This window comes from Cebus imitator, unplaced genomic scaffold, assembly GCF_001604975.1.
Source record: "Cebus imitator isolate Cc_AM_T3 unplaced genomic scaffold, Cebus_imitator-1.0 Scaffold478, whole genome shotgun sequence".
Taxonomy (NCBI): domain Eukaryota; kingdom Metazoa; phylum Chordata; class Mammalia; order Primates; family Cebidae; genus Cebus; species Cebus imitator.
In genome coordinates, this window is record NW_016107793.1 from 1,325,952 (window position 1) to 1,338,503 (window position 12,552).

The 12,552-nt window shown below is 56.4% G+C and overlaps 1 protein-coding gene across 2 annotated transcripts in view; it reads left to right on the forward strand.

Annotated features, from left to right (window-relative positions):
• The first annotated feature begins 409 nt into the window (after nucleotides 1–409).
• The window catches only part of RGS14 (regulator of G protein signaling 14), a 16,136-nt gene continuing 3,993 nt past the window's right edge, over nucleotides 410–12,552 (forward strand). The window contains exons 1-9 of one of the 2 annotated variants that reach the window (XM_017512853.2): nucleotides 410–672; nucleotides 8,851–8,872; nucleotides 9,067–9,245; nucleotides 9,593–9,685; nucleotides 9,784–9,927; nucleotides 10,313–10,456; nucleotides 10,605–10,716; nucleotides 11,051–11,160; nucleotides 11,613–11,816. In XM_017512853.2, coding sequence (XP_017368342.1) covers nucleotides 628–672; nucleotides 8,851–8,872; nucleotides 9,067–9,245; nucleotides 9,593–9,685; nucleotides 9,784–9,927; nucleotides 10,313–10,456; nucleotides 10,605–10,716; nucleotides 11,051–11,160; nucleotides 11,613–11,816 — 1,053 coding nt within the window. In that variant the 5' untranslated portion in view covers nucleotides 410–627. The remainder of the gene's footprint in view (nucleotides 673–8,850; nucleotides 8,873–9,066; nucleotides 9,246–9,592; nucleotides 9,686–9,783; nucleotides 9,928–10,312; nucleotides 10,457–10,604; nucleotides 10,717–11,050; nucleotides 11,161–11,612; nucleotides 11,817–12,552) is intronic. The other variant, XM_037732918.1, reaches the window with a different exon arrangement.

Sequence of the window (12,552 nt, forward strand, 5' to 3'; positions counted from 1 at the left end):
GAAGGACAGCCTGTAGGTGTCTGGGGCTAGGGGACAATTGCAGGGGAGAAGGGTACTGAGCACATGTTTGTCTGGCACACAGTAGGTATAAGAGAAGTGTGTGCCAAGTAAAAGTACATGTGTGGATACACAGGTCCCAGTGCACGTGTGTGCATGTCCACAGGAATGCCCCAGGGTGGACTATGGTGCCTAGGTATGTTTACTTATGCTTCTGTGAGCCCAGGCATGACCTTAGAGCTCCCTGGGCAGGGCCAGACCAGGCTGGGCTCCTTGCTGGGCACACAGAGGCCTCCGCCTTGTGTTGGTGCCTGTGCGGGATGATGCCAAGAGTGTGTTGGTGGCATGTGTGCGTGTGTGAACGTGTGTGTGTGTGTGTGTGCGCGCGCGTGTAGGAAGAGGCGTTCGCTCTCTTAGACCTTGCTTCTTTCTGTGGTTTGGTTTCTATAGAGACACTTCCTGTGGCAGAGAAAAGAGGTAGTGAGCTGGTGTTTCAGGATGTAAGGGCCCGCAGGAGCTGAGCCGGGCTCTCTCCGCTGCCTGCCCACCACCGTGCAAGCTCTGGCCGGCGCTGCCCACAGTCCCCATGGTGGGCAGCCCCTGCGGCAGGGACCCGTGATCAGCAGCAGCATGCCAGGGAAGCCCAAGCACCTGGGCGTCCCCAACGGGCGCATGGTGAGTGTGGGCTCCGGGCCAGGGCCACGAGGAGGGGGTGGGCACACCCAGGGTGGAGCCCAGGAGGCACACCCAGCAGGGCCAGGCAAGAGCCCATGGGCTGCCAGCAGGTGGGAGAAGTTGGGTACAGACAGCAGCAGGTGGTGGGACCTGGTGCACTCACCCCAGCACCCTTCCAGATGGCCCAACTGGGAGCATGGTACAACCCTGGTGATGAGGCCAGAGTAGAGTGGGCACAGGCTTCTGGTCCAGCCCGACTGCTCCTTCACCTGCTGCATCTGGGGCTGCATCCCAGGGTCGCAGGGACACCCGATGTGCTCCTTGCCTCCTGCCTACTCCTACAGTGGCTCAAGCCCCTACATCCCACTCAGCCTGAGTCCTCGCCTCTCACCCCCTGCCCCAGGTGCCCAAGGTCAGGTTAGTGACAGCTCTTCCTCGGTCAGTGCCCTCCAGCCAGAGCTGCTCTGGAGGCTTTCTGCCAGAACTAGCATTGTTTGGGTAGCCCAGGGATGGGGCAGCAGGGTCAAACCAAGTTCTATTCCTGAGCTTCCAAGAAGGGCTGAGCACTAGGATGCCCCTGGCTGCAGCTGCCCCACCCCTTAACCCTCTTCCTAGCTGCTTAGCTCCAGATCAGAGCTGCCCTCAGAGGGTCTGGCTCTTCTCATTCATTCATCAGATGGGGCAAGCTGTGCTGGGCTTCCCTTCTCTCCCTAGGGTCCCCCCTCACTTGCAAAAGTCCCTCTTAACAACCTCAGGAAGGCCAGTTCTCTGGCCCACCACCGGGCCCCAGCCTAGTATCATGAGCCAAAGCCAGTGCCTCCAGAGAGACCTGGGTTCTAGTCCTGGTTCTGTTCTCTCTTACTGGACGGAGGGGTCCTCGCCAACTCTCAGTTTTCTCATCAGTAAAATGAAGAGATTGGAATGAATTTCGAGGCTAAGATGACTGACTGAAATAATGCATATGAGACCTTTGACCCATTGTGGGTGCTGTGTAGTTGTCAGCCTGATGCCCCCTACATTTTCAGCCCCTCTTTAAAGGTCTCCTGCCTCACCAAGAAGCTGAACAGCCCCCATCACCACTCCTGCCCCTTAGTTCCCAAGACGGACCTCTACCTCTTCTTCCAGCATCTCTTTCCTGCCCAGCCCCTGACTGGCCAGCTGGGAGAGAGGCCGTTCTTCAAAGCCAGCTCACTCTCCAGCACTGACCCCACCAGGAAAGTGCAAAAAGAAAATCCACCTCCCGGCCGGGCGCGGTGGCTCAAGCCTGTAATCCCAGCACTTTGGGAGGCCGAGGCGGGTGGATCACAAGGTCAAGAGATCGAGACCATCCTGGTCAACATGGTGAAACCCCGTCTCTACTAAAACTACAAAAAAATTAGCTGGGCATGGTGGCGCGTGCCTGTAATCCCAGCTACTCAGGAGGCTGAGGCAGGAGAATTGCCTGAACCCAGGAGGCGGAGGTTGCGGTGAGCCGAGATCATGCCATTGCACTCCAGCCTGGGCAACAAGAGCGAAACTCCGCCTCAAAAAAAAAAAAAAAAAGAAAATCCACCTCCCTTGCATTCCCATACCACAGGCATGACACTTGGCTTGTCCTTCCCTAGGTGTCTGGGCCAGGAAGCCAAGGAGGCTAACACCAGGCCCACCCCAGGAAGGGTGGATTGATGCTTCTGGGACAGTGCCCAGAACTGCAGGGCAACAGAGAGGGCCCAGAGACAGACCCAGCCCCTGCCTCTTCTGTGTCAGCCTGTGACTTCTCTACCCAAAAGTCACCCAGAGCAGGGAGGGTGCCCCCAAGGCCTGCCCCCAGTTCCATCAAGCCCACAGACGCCCTGGCTCCTCTCAAAACTGTCACACACAGGTTTATCTTCACCCTTCCTGGGCCTGTTCTGACCTCTCTGTGCCACCTCTTAGAATCCCCAGGGTCACAGATTGGCTGCCTGCTGGCCACTGCCTGCTTCCCGAGGCTCTGCATAGCTGGGGCAGGAAGAGCTAGACAGGCACTGATGTCTGATGAAGGGATGTGGATGAAGAGGTGCCTGGGGGACAGGTGTGTCTGGTGCCTCCATGAGTTACCTCCAGAAGGAGGCTCAGAGCAGTAAATGCTGTGCTGAGGGTAGCCGGAGAGTAGAGCGGTCAGCATCTGAACCCCCAGAACTGCCTGGCCCTGGTCCTCCCCTTTCTCTCTCCCTCCACCCCCATCACCATTCCCTGCTGTGGCAGCTTCAGTTGTCAGCCTCGCCTCTCTGCCACTCAGCTTGTCAGGCAGTTGCAAGGAAACCTGTCACTTGGAGACATCTCCCAGCCCCCCACCTAGGAATGTCTTCACACAGCCTCTTTGCCACTTTATTTGTTCATGTACTTATTCACTCATTCATTCAACAACCCCTTCTTACTGCCAGCTTGGTGCTGCCACCCTATCCTAGGCACTCCCGACCCAGGGCCATCAGCTCTAGCCCCTGCCCCCTAGTCTGGCAAGGCACAAAAGACACAGGTGAAAATACCCGGTGGTGGCCCAAGCCTGGAATCCCAGCACTTTGGAAGGCCAATGCAGGAGGATCACTTGAGCCCAGGAGTTTGAGACTAGTCTGGGCAACACAGTGAAAACCCATCTCCTTTTTCATTAGCTGGGCATGGTGGTGTACACCTGTAGTCTTAGCTACTAGAGAAACTGAGGTGGGAGGATCGTTTGAGCCCAGGAGGTCAAAGCTGTAGTGAGCTGTGATCACACCACTAAACTCCAGTCTGAGTGAAAGAGCAAGATCCTGCTGAAAGAAAAAAAAAAGGAAAGAAAGACAAAGAGAGAGGGAGGGAGGGAAGGAGGGAAGGAAGGAAGGAAGGAAGGAAGGAAGGAAGGAAGGAAGGAAGGAAGGAAGGCAAGCAGGCAGGCAGGTGGGTCAAGAGCCAATGCTCACACCTGTAATCCCAACACCTTGGGAGGCCAAGGTGGCTGGATCACGAGGTCAAGAAATCAAGACCATCCTGGCCAACATGATGAAACACCATCTCTGCTAAAAATACAAAAAATTAGTTGTGTATGGTGGTGCACCTGTAGTCCCAGCTACTCAGCAGGCTGAGGCAGGAGAATCAGTGAACCTGGGAGGCAGAGGTTGCTATGAGCCGAGATCATGCCTCTGCACTCCAGCCAAGACTCCGTCTCAAAAAAGAAAGGAAGGGAAGGGGAAGGGAAGGGAATGGGGAAGGGGAAGGGGAAGGGGAAGGGGAAGGGGAAGGGGAAGTGTTAAGCAAGAGCTGCAAGTCAAGAGTAGAAACAGCTTGAGGGAACTAACATCTCCACTAACTTCATGCACCATGCTGTAGGAGATTGTCCCTAGAGGGTCTACAAGGTGGAGGGGGGAGCGCCCGGCACAGGCCTGGCTGTGGGCAAACACAGGTATGGGGCCTAGGGGAGGCTGAGAGTTAAGCCTGGAGAAGAAAGTTAGCTCAGCCTGTCCTGTCGGTGGGCCTCGTTAGTCTTCCCCTCCTGGCAGGAAGACCTGCAAGGCAAAGCCCATGCACCTCTCTCTTTGTCCCTGGCGTCCAGTTCAGGGTGGCCTTATTCAGGGGCAAAGCCAGGGGTCATCTCCACAGGCTGGTTCAAGTTGAAGGGACCAGACACCCAGGTTCCGTGTGGGCATCCCCAGACAGGGTCTTGCAGCTCCAGTTTCCTCAAGCTAGGATGAAATCAGAGGCTGGTAGAGGGTGCTCAGCATAGAAGATACTCAGTAAATTGGCCCCCCTTCAAGGTCTGATCCCTCTAGTGGCCACAGTTCAAGAGGAGCCCCTGGGCCGGTCATGCCAGATTGGACTTGCCCACCTATGCCCTAAGGGCTGAGGCACTGGGCCTCCAAGTTTCCCTGGTCCCCAAAGGGAAGCAGCTTGGGTGGAAGGTGGGGAGGCCTCAGGCTCCACAATCAGGCAAACTTGAGTTCTAATTTCAGTTCTGCCACATCTCAGCTGCATGACTTCTTTGGGCCTCCGTTGCCTCATCTGTGAAACAGGGGTAATAATACTTGCCACACAAGATAAAGATGTAAAGATGGAGTGAGGACGTGGTGTGTGCTGCCGGAGGATGCCTGCCACACAGCCAAAGCTCAGGAAATTGGGGCCTTCCTCTCACCTTAGTATTTTCAGGTGCCAGCAGCTCCTCCAGGACCAAATTCCTAAGAAAAAAATATGGCTGGCCCAGGTCCAAGCATGGGTCGCTGTGTCACTGGCTACCACACCCTTCCTTGCCCTTTCTTCCCCTTTTTTCCCATTCACTTACCACTTCTCAAGCAAGCTGAAATGGGGGAGGCCATCCCTGCTCAGTACAACTTCCCCAGGCACTGCAGGGCACTGCACCTCTGCGCCTCACTCTGCTGTAGGGTGCTGCTCTGATTGTGGCAAGCCCAGTGCTTTCACTCACGGGGCTTCATTCAACCTTAATAGCGGCCTCAAGAAATTGGGAGTGCTGAGCCCCATGCCAGCCTGAGGGAAACTGAGGCTCAGAGAAGTTACTTGTTCCCAAATAGCAGAGCTGGAATTGGACTCCACCCACACTCCCACCCATCTTCAGATTTCTGCCCCTACTCAATTTCAGCTCCAGTTATGCTATCAACAACTGTCAGGGCAAGAGAGGCTAGAGATGGAGAGCTACAGGTGGCATTCAAGGGCTGAGAGTCTATAGTGAAGGGGTGCCAAGGCCAGCGCCTTGATGGCTACTTGGGTGCACTAGGGCAAGGAGGGTGCTTCTTGAGGAGGGAGTTCAGATCCAACCCCTCCCACCAACCAGGCCAGCGCTCCAGGGGCCACCAGAGGGGCAGGGGAGAGAGGCTGGGACATGGCTGGTAAGCACGTGGTGGGAAGGGGCATTCTAGGAGCCTGGTGTTTAGAGATGACTAATGTCAATGGGCAGAGATCAGGGAGCAATTCCATAAGGACAGCAGGAGCAGATTCCAGGCAGAGGCAACGGCAAAGCCGGAAGCAGGGGTGTGTAGGGGTGTGGGGAAAATAGAAACGTTCGGTGAAGTGTAGGGTGCAGGTGAGGGGGAGGGAAATGGGTGAGGCTGAAGGGGTTCATTAGTCAGGCCCAGGTAGAGTTTTAGCCGTAACCTGGCAACCGCAACGTGACTCTGGGGGCAGGGAAAGGGCCCGGGGTGGCTCCGTGGGGAGGAGTGGGGCCTGGGGGGGGGTACCTGGGAACCAGCCCCACTTAACTACATTTCGTTAAGCAGAATGGAAAATAAACCTGTGAGAGCCAAAGTTGGAGCGCGGGCTGGAGCCAGCTCCAGCGCCTATCACCCCAGACTCGGGTTAGAGGGCAGGACACAGGCTCCAGATGTGCGCGAGGACGGCCAGGCAGCCCAGCGGAGGGGACGAGTCCGGGCGATTCTCGGGGATCTGGGGGAGGGCGGTGACTGAGTCTCTGAGGCTGGGAACACGTTGGCCGGGCAGCAGGGGGAGGAGGAGCCCGGGCGCGGGCAGATAGGTGCAGCCTGCAGAGAAACCTTGAGGGCGCGCGGAGAAAGCTTCGCCCCGTCCCTCCTCGCAGCCCTCTGCCGCCCTCGGAGTGGGGACTTTCTCCTGTAGCCGTGGGAAGCCCCGACTTTTGTTGGAGGATTTGACTCTTCCGGGAGGGCAGAGCGGGGAGAGCGGGGCGGGGGCAGGGCCGGGGCGGGGCCTGAGACGGGGGTGGGGGGTGCTGGGTCCGACGCCCCGCCCAGCGCACGCTGCAAGAACTCGCTGCCCTCCGCAGCAACTTCTTATCCCCCGGCTCCAGATGGGAAGCGAAGCTCAGGGAGGAGCCCGAAGTTGTAAAACTAGAAAAAGTCAGGCTGAGTTTTGAATCCGGGTCTGAGAGACCCCCAACACCTGTGCTCTTTCTTTCTATAGCGGAAGTGACAAATTCGAATGTTCCAGTATTGGTCAGGAACCAATACTGACACAAGAACATTAATGGTAACGTTCCTTGAACATTTACTACACGCCAGACAGTGTTCTCAGTTCTTTATAGGTATTTAACTCATTTAATCGCAGCAATCCTTCGAGTCAGGACCATGCATTATTTGCTCCATTTTTAGAGAGAAAAAAAAACCGAGGCCCAGAGAGGTTAAGTACCTTGTCTAAAATCACACAGCACAAGTTCGACCTCCCAAATTTGAGCCTGCCTCCCATTGCCTCCACAAGTAACATAAATGCATTAAAAGGGTTCCAGAGGCCTCTGAGAAGAGTTTAAGCCCTTTGGGGGAAGGTGGTGGCTGCTCAGTGCCAAACAAGGTTTGTCCTGCTGGGAAGAAGCTGGAGCGTCACAGTCTTAAGGAGCAAGTGGAATTTAAATTATCTTGCTTTTTAGATATGGAAAACATTTTTAAGTTAAAAAAACACACACACACAAAACTGTGAAGGCCAAGATGATAGTACTATCCCACATATCTGCCGACCAGATCTGGTACACAGATGGCTGCCCTGTGACCTGAATACTCTCAGGGTGGGAGTAGGGAACAGCGAGGGAGATTCCATTCAGGAGGGTGGGGATGCGGGGCTTTCCAGGGGTGGAGATGTTTGCAGGCCTGTTTCCAGTTGGGATAGAAAGAAGGGGCTGGTGGTAGGAACTCCTGTGACAGGGCATGGTGAAAATGTAGGAGGTGAGGGGGAAGTAGGAATTGAGATGACTCAAGCCCTGATGTTGGAAGCCCAGGTGATGGGAAGAAAGATTGGGGCAGGGAAGCTGGTTTTGGCACTCTATTTTGGTGGAGGCAAAGGGAGCTTCCATTTGCGACTTCCATTTGGGAATGTGAGGGCTTGTGGGATATTTGGGGGAAGATGTTACCAGGAAGTTGGTTATGTGTGTCTGGAGGTGCAGATCTGTGGATGGGACAAAGTGCCCAGGACAGAGCCAGGGAGGGGTTGACGCCACATTGCATGAGTGGGAGATAGTGGGGAAGCTGGAGGAGCTGCTAGGAAGGCAAAAAGAGAAATAAGAAAAACCACCGCAAGAGTCATCTTGAGAGGAAAGTTTTTCTGTTTCACTAATGATTGGGATTCCCAGAGAAACCAGAGTTGTGCATTGGGGGCAAGGATGGAGTTAGCTTACTGCAGCAATGCTACTCACAGAGTAGTCCCTGAACCACCAGCATCAGCATTGTCTGGGAGCTTGGTAGAAAGGGACAGCCTCAGGCCCCATCTTGGACCTACTGAACCTGAATCTCCGGAGGTGGGGTCCTCCCATTCTGCACTGAAGTTTGAGAACCACTGCTCTATACTATAGAACAGAATCCTATGCCCTCCCAGGGTGTGATGGGACCTGTAGGAGACCCTGGGCCCAATAGAAAACACTTGCAACAGGAGATCACTGGCTGCAGAGACACCTCTCCTTCCTCAAAGACAGCACATGTTGATACAGCCCATATCACATGCTGCCCCCGTTCTAGATGCTGTGCATACATTTTTATTTTATTTTTTTGAGACAGAGTTTTGCTCTTGTTGCCCAGGCTGCAGGACAATGGCATGATCTTGGCTCACTGCAACCTCTGCCTCCTGGGTTCAACCGATTCTCCTGCCTCAGCCTCCCCAGTAGCTGGGATTACAGGCGCCTGCCACCATGCCCTGCTAATTTTTTTGTATTTTCAGTAGAGACTGGGTTTCACCATGTTGGCCAGGCTGGTCTCAAACTCCTGACCTCAGGTGATCCATCTGCCTTGGCCTCCCAAAGTGCTGTGATTACAGGTGTGAGCCACTACGCCTGATCGATTGTGGGAATATATTAAACTGACTTGATCTTCACATCAGCTCCTTGTTTGCCTCCATCTGTAAATAGGCATTCTCCCCTATTTACAGATTATAGATGGAGGCAAACAAGTTAACTAACTTGCTCAAAGTTACACAGCTAGTAAATGGCAGAGACTAAAGTCTGTTCCTACCCACCATTCTATGCACACCCGGCTCACCCAGCAGGGGCTAGGGGAGGAGGGAACCAGGGGCAACTGGAAGGTACCTGGCATAAGTCCCAGGACATAGTGGTTGGCCCAGGATAGAAAGGGAGCTGGGGGCAGCCTGGGCAAAACTGACCAAGCAGAACCTGGCTGGAGATGCCAGGTGGAGGAGAACACAGTTCTAGCTCCTGGCATTTGGGCCCAGAACTGTCCCCTGGGAATCCTCACTGGGCTTGTCTGACTTTCTCTGTTGGGTCTTTTATAGGTTCTGGCTGTGTCAGATGGAGGTAAGTGACAGAATGTGTGGAGGAGGCCTGGCTGAGTGGGAGGGAGGAGGAAGGTGGAGATGGGTGGGGACGCCCCTGCCACCTGCTATCTTTCCAGGGAACATGTCTGCAGAGTGGATGCCTGGGGGAGGGTTGGTTGGGCAAGGGGCTGGGGAAGGCAGCAAGGCTCACCCTACTTGTCCATCCCCCTGCAGAGCTGAGCAGCACGACGGGGCCCCAGGGCCAGGGCGAGGGCCGCGGCAGCTCCCTCAGCATCCACAGCCTCCCCAGTGGCCCCAGCAGCCCCTTCCCCACTGAGGAGCAGCCTGTGGCCAGCTGGGCCCTGTCCTTCGAGCGGCTGCTGCAGGACCCGCTGGGCCTGGCTTACTTCACTGTAAGCCTGGGGTGGGGAAAGGGAAGGAGGCACATGGGAGAGGGCAGGGTGTGGGCGGAGCTTCAGGCTGGCCAGAGTGGGGTCCTCTGTCAGCTCCCTCATCTAGCCTTCCTGCAGCACCCTCTTCCTCTTCTCCCAGCTGGGAACTTTTCTTCCCTCTCCCTGTCCTTGTCTCTGCCTCTCATTTTCTCTCCCAGCCTCCAGATCTGGCTCCATCTGTCTGTCTGGTCCTATCTGTCTGGCTTGGTCTCTTGGCCCTGTCTCTGTCCCCATCTCTTTAATCACACCCCCCAGTTTGGTCTCTGTGTCTCGAGTTTCTGCCTGCCTCCCCTTCCTTCCTCTCCCAGGAGTTCCTAAAGAAGGAGTTCAGTGCCGAAAACGTGACTTTCTGGAAGGCCTGCGAGCGCTTCCAACAGATTCCAGCCAGCGATACCCAGCAGGTGGGGAAAGGGGGAGCTGGCGCCGAGGGCTTGGGAGAGGGGAACACATGGCCTGGGCCATGCTCCGTGAACAACTCCTCCTGTCCCTCCTCCTTCAGCTAGCTCAGGAGGCCCGCAACATCTACCAGGAGTTCCTGTCCAGCCAGGCGCTGAGCCCAGTGAACATCGACCGGCAGGCCTGGCTTGGCGAGGAGGTGCTGGCCGACCCCCGGCCGGATATGTTTCGGGCACAGCAGCTTCAAGTGAGCGGTGCCGGGTGGATTGGCCTTGAAAGGGACACAAAAGGGGCGGGGTGGGTGGGATAGGACCCTTGGGCGGAGCCTAAACTACAAAGGGGAGGGGGCAAATTTGGAGGCGGAGACAGAGCCAAAGCCCGGGCAGGACTGGCCGGACTCAGAGGGCGGTATCAGACGCAACGGTGAAGGCCAGCTAGAGGCGGAGCCTAGCTGAGCTAGGGGCGGGGCCTGGACCCTGGGGTGGGCGGATAGAGGAACTGAGGTGGGGGCGGGGTTTGGGAATCCCGCTCTAGGTTGAGGGCGGGGCCAGTCCCGAGGACCCGGCCTGGATCCCAGCAGCCCAGCCCCTCCGCCCCAGCCCCGGCTCACCTGCCCCGCGCTCGCCCCGCAGATCTTCAACTTGATGAAATTCGACAGCTATGCGCGCTTCGTCAAGTCCCCGCTGTACCGTGAGTGCCTGCTAGCCGAGGCCGAGGGGCGCCCGCTGCGGGAACCTGGCTCCCTGCGCCTCGGCAGCCCGGAAGCCACGAGGAAGGTGCGGACGAGGGACCGGCCGGGGCAGGGGGCCCTGCAGACCGCGTGCAAGAGGGGACGTCCCCGGGTGCAGATCTGCGGGTGTGTGCGCACTGTCTGCATGCGGGCTGGAGCCCAGCCCAGTGCCAGCACCTTCCTTGTACCTACAGAAGCCGAAGCTGAAGCCCGGGAAGTCGCTGCCGCTGGGCGTGGAAGAGTTGGGGCAGCTGCCGCCTGTTGAGGGTCCTGGGGGCCGCCCACTCCGCAAGTCCTTCCGCAGGGGTGAGGGCAGGAGCGAGCAATAGAGATGGGGGGAAGGCGGGAGTTCGGCCAAGTTTGGGGAGTGCCCCCTTCCTCCTTCGTGGCCCTCAGTTTGTAAGTCTATGAAAATCGGAACACAGGTCCCAGTGACCACCACACTCCCCTGGGTGGTTCGGGTCCTGGGCTAGACGACAGACGTTTAGAAATCTCCAACGGTGGTGACGCTCTCAGGGATTTACACCTGGGCCCCTGCAGGATGGCTCCAAACAAGGCCCACCAGTGGGGGAGAGGCTTCCACAAGAGGATGAGTGAGGGCAGTGGGGGCTGTTCGAGTTCATCGCTCCATCTTCCCTAGAGCTGGGCGGGGCGGCAAATGCTGCCTTGCGCCGAGAGTCTCAGGGCTCCCTCAACTCCTCCGCCAGCCTGGACCTTGGCTTCCTAGCCTTCGTCAGCAGCAAATCTGAGGTGAGCCGACTATTAGGGAAGACAAGATGCACTATGGGCTAGGGCCACTACTCAGGCCCGTTTACGTGGTGGCCCTCGTTCCAAGTTGCTGTCCTTACTGTGTCTCCCAGCTTGCTCTGCATGGCCAACCTTTAGCCTCTTTTCTCCTGTCCTCACTATATGGGTTCTCATGTATGTCATAGGTACACATCCTCAGTCAGCAGATGTGTACACATGTGCAGTGCCCAGGGGTGTGTACACAGCTTGTATGTGGGAATCAGCAGGTGGACCTGTCTCTAGGTGTCCATATGCCTAGGTGTGCATACATGTGTTCCTGCAGGAGGATGTATCTTTGCCTGCCTTGGGAGTGCATGTGCATGCTTGAGCCCCAGCAAGCTTACCTGCCTCTGTGTACCTGTCTGCATGCCCTTGCATGTGTGCTCATAACCTCCCCTGTTCCTGCCCTGAATCAGAGCCACCGGAAGAGCCTTGGAAGCACTGATGGTGAGAGTGAAAGCCGGCCAGGGAAGTACTGCTGTGTGTACCTGCCCGATGGCACAGCCTCCTTAGCCCTGGCCAGACCCGGCCTCACCATCCGAGACATGCTGGCAGGGATCTGTGAGAAACGAGGCCTCTCTCTACCTGACATCAAGGTCTACTTGGTGGGCAATGAACAGGTGGGAGCCCGGCCTCGCCCTAACTCTGACCTCCTTCCTGATCCTGACCCCAACTCCATTTCTGTCTAGGCTCAGTTATAGCTCCAACTCCAATTCTGTTTCAAATCTCCTGGACTGACCCTAATTTCAACTCAATTTTCTATCATCACCCTCTTCCTAATTCCAGCCTCCACTGCAATCCCACTCCTATACCCACACCCAACTCCAAAGCAACTTCAGCACCAACTCTCACTCACTCAGACATCTACCCACCCCCTACCTCATACCCTTCCAGGTTTCCAGCTTCATCCATCATCCTACTTTGGTGATCTCAGGGGGGCAAAACTGGGGAGAACCACTGCCGGAGCTGAGGTTTGCCCCCATCATTCCCAGAGTCCAGACTGCCATCCTCACAGACTCATCCTGGAAATGGCCATCTGTGGGGTGCCTCACCTCCTTAGCCTCTAGGGGTGCCCAACGGCACCTAACCAATGAACTTTTTTCTTTAAGTGCAAGCTAGCTTACACTTTAAAGAAGAGCTAGAGGGGGCCCGGTGCGGTGGCTCACACCTGTAATCCCAGCACTTTGGGAGGCTGAGGTGGGTGAATCACGAGGTCAGGAGTTCAAGACCAGCCTGGCCAAGATGGTGAAACCCCGTCTCTACTAAAAATACAAAAATTTGTCAGGCAGAGAATTGCTTGAACCCAGGAGGCGGAGGTTGCAACAGTGAGCCAAGATCGCGCCACTGCACCATTCT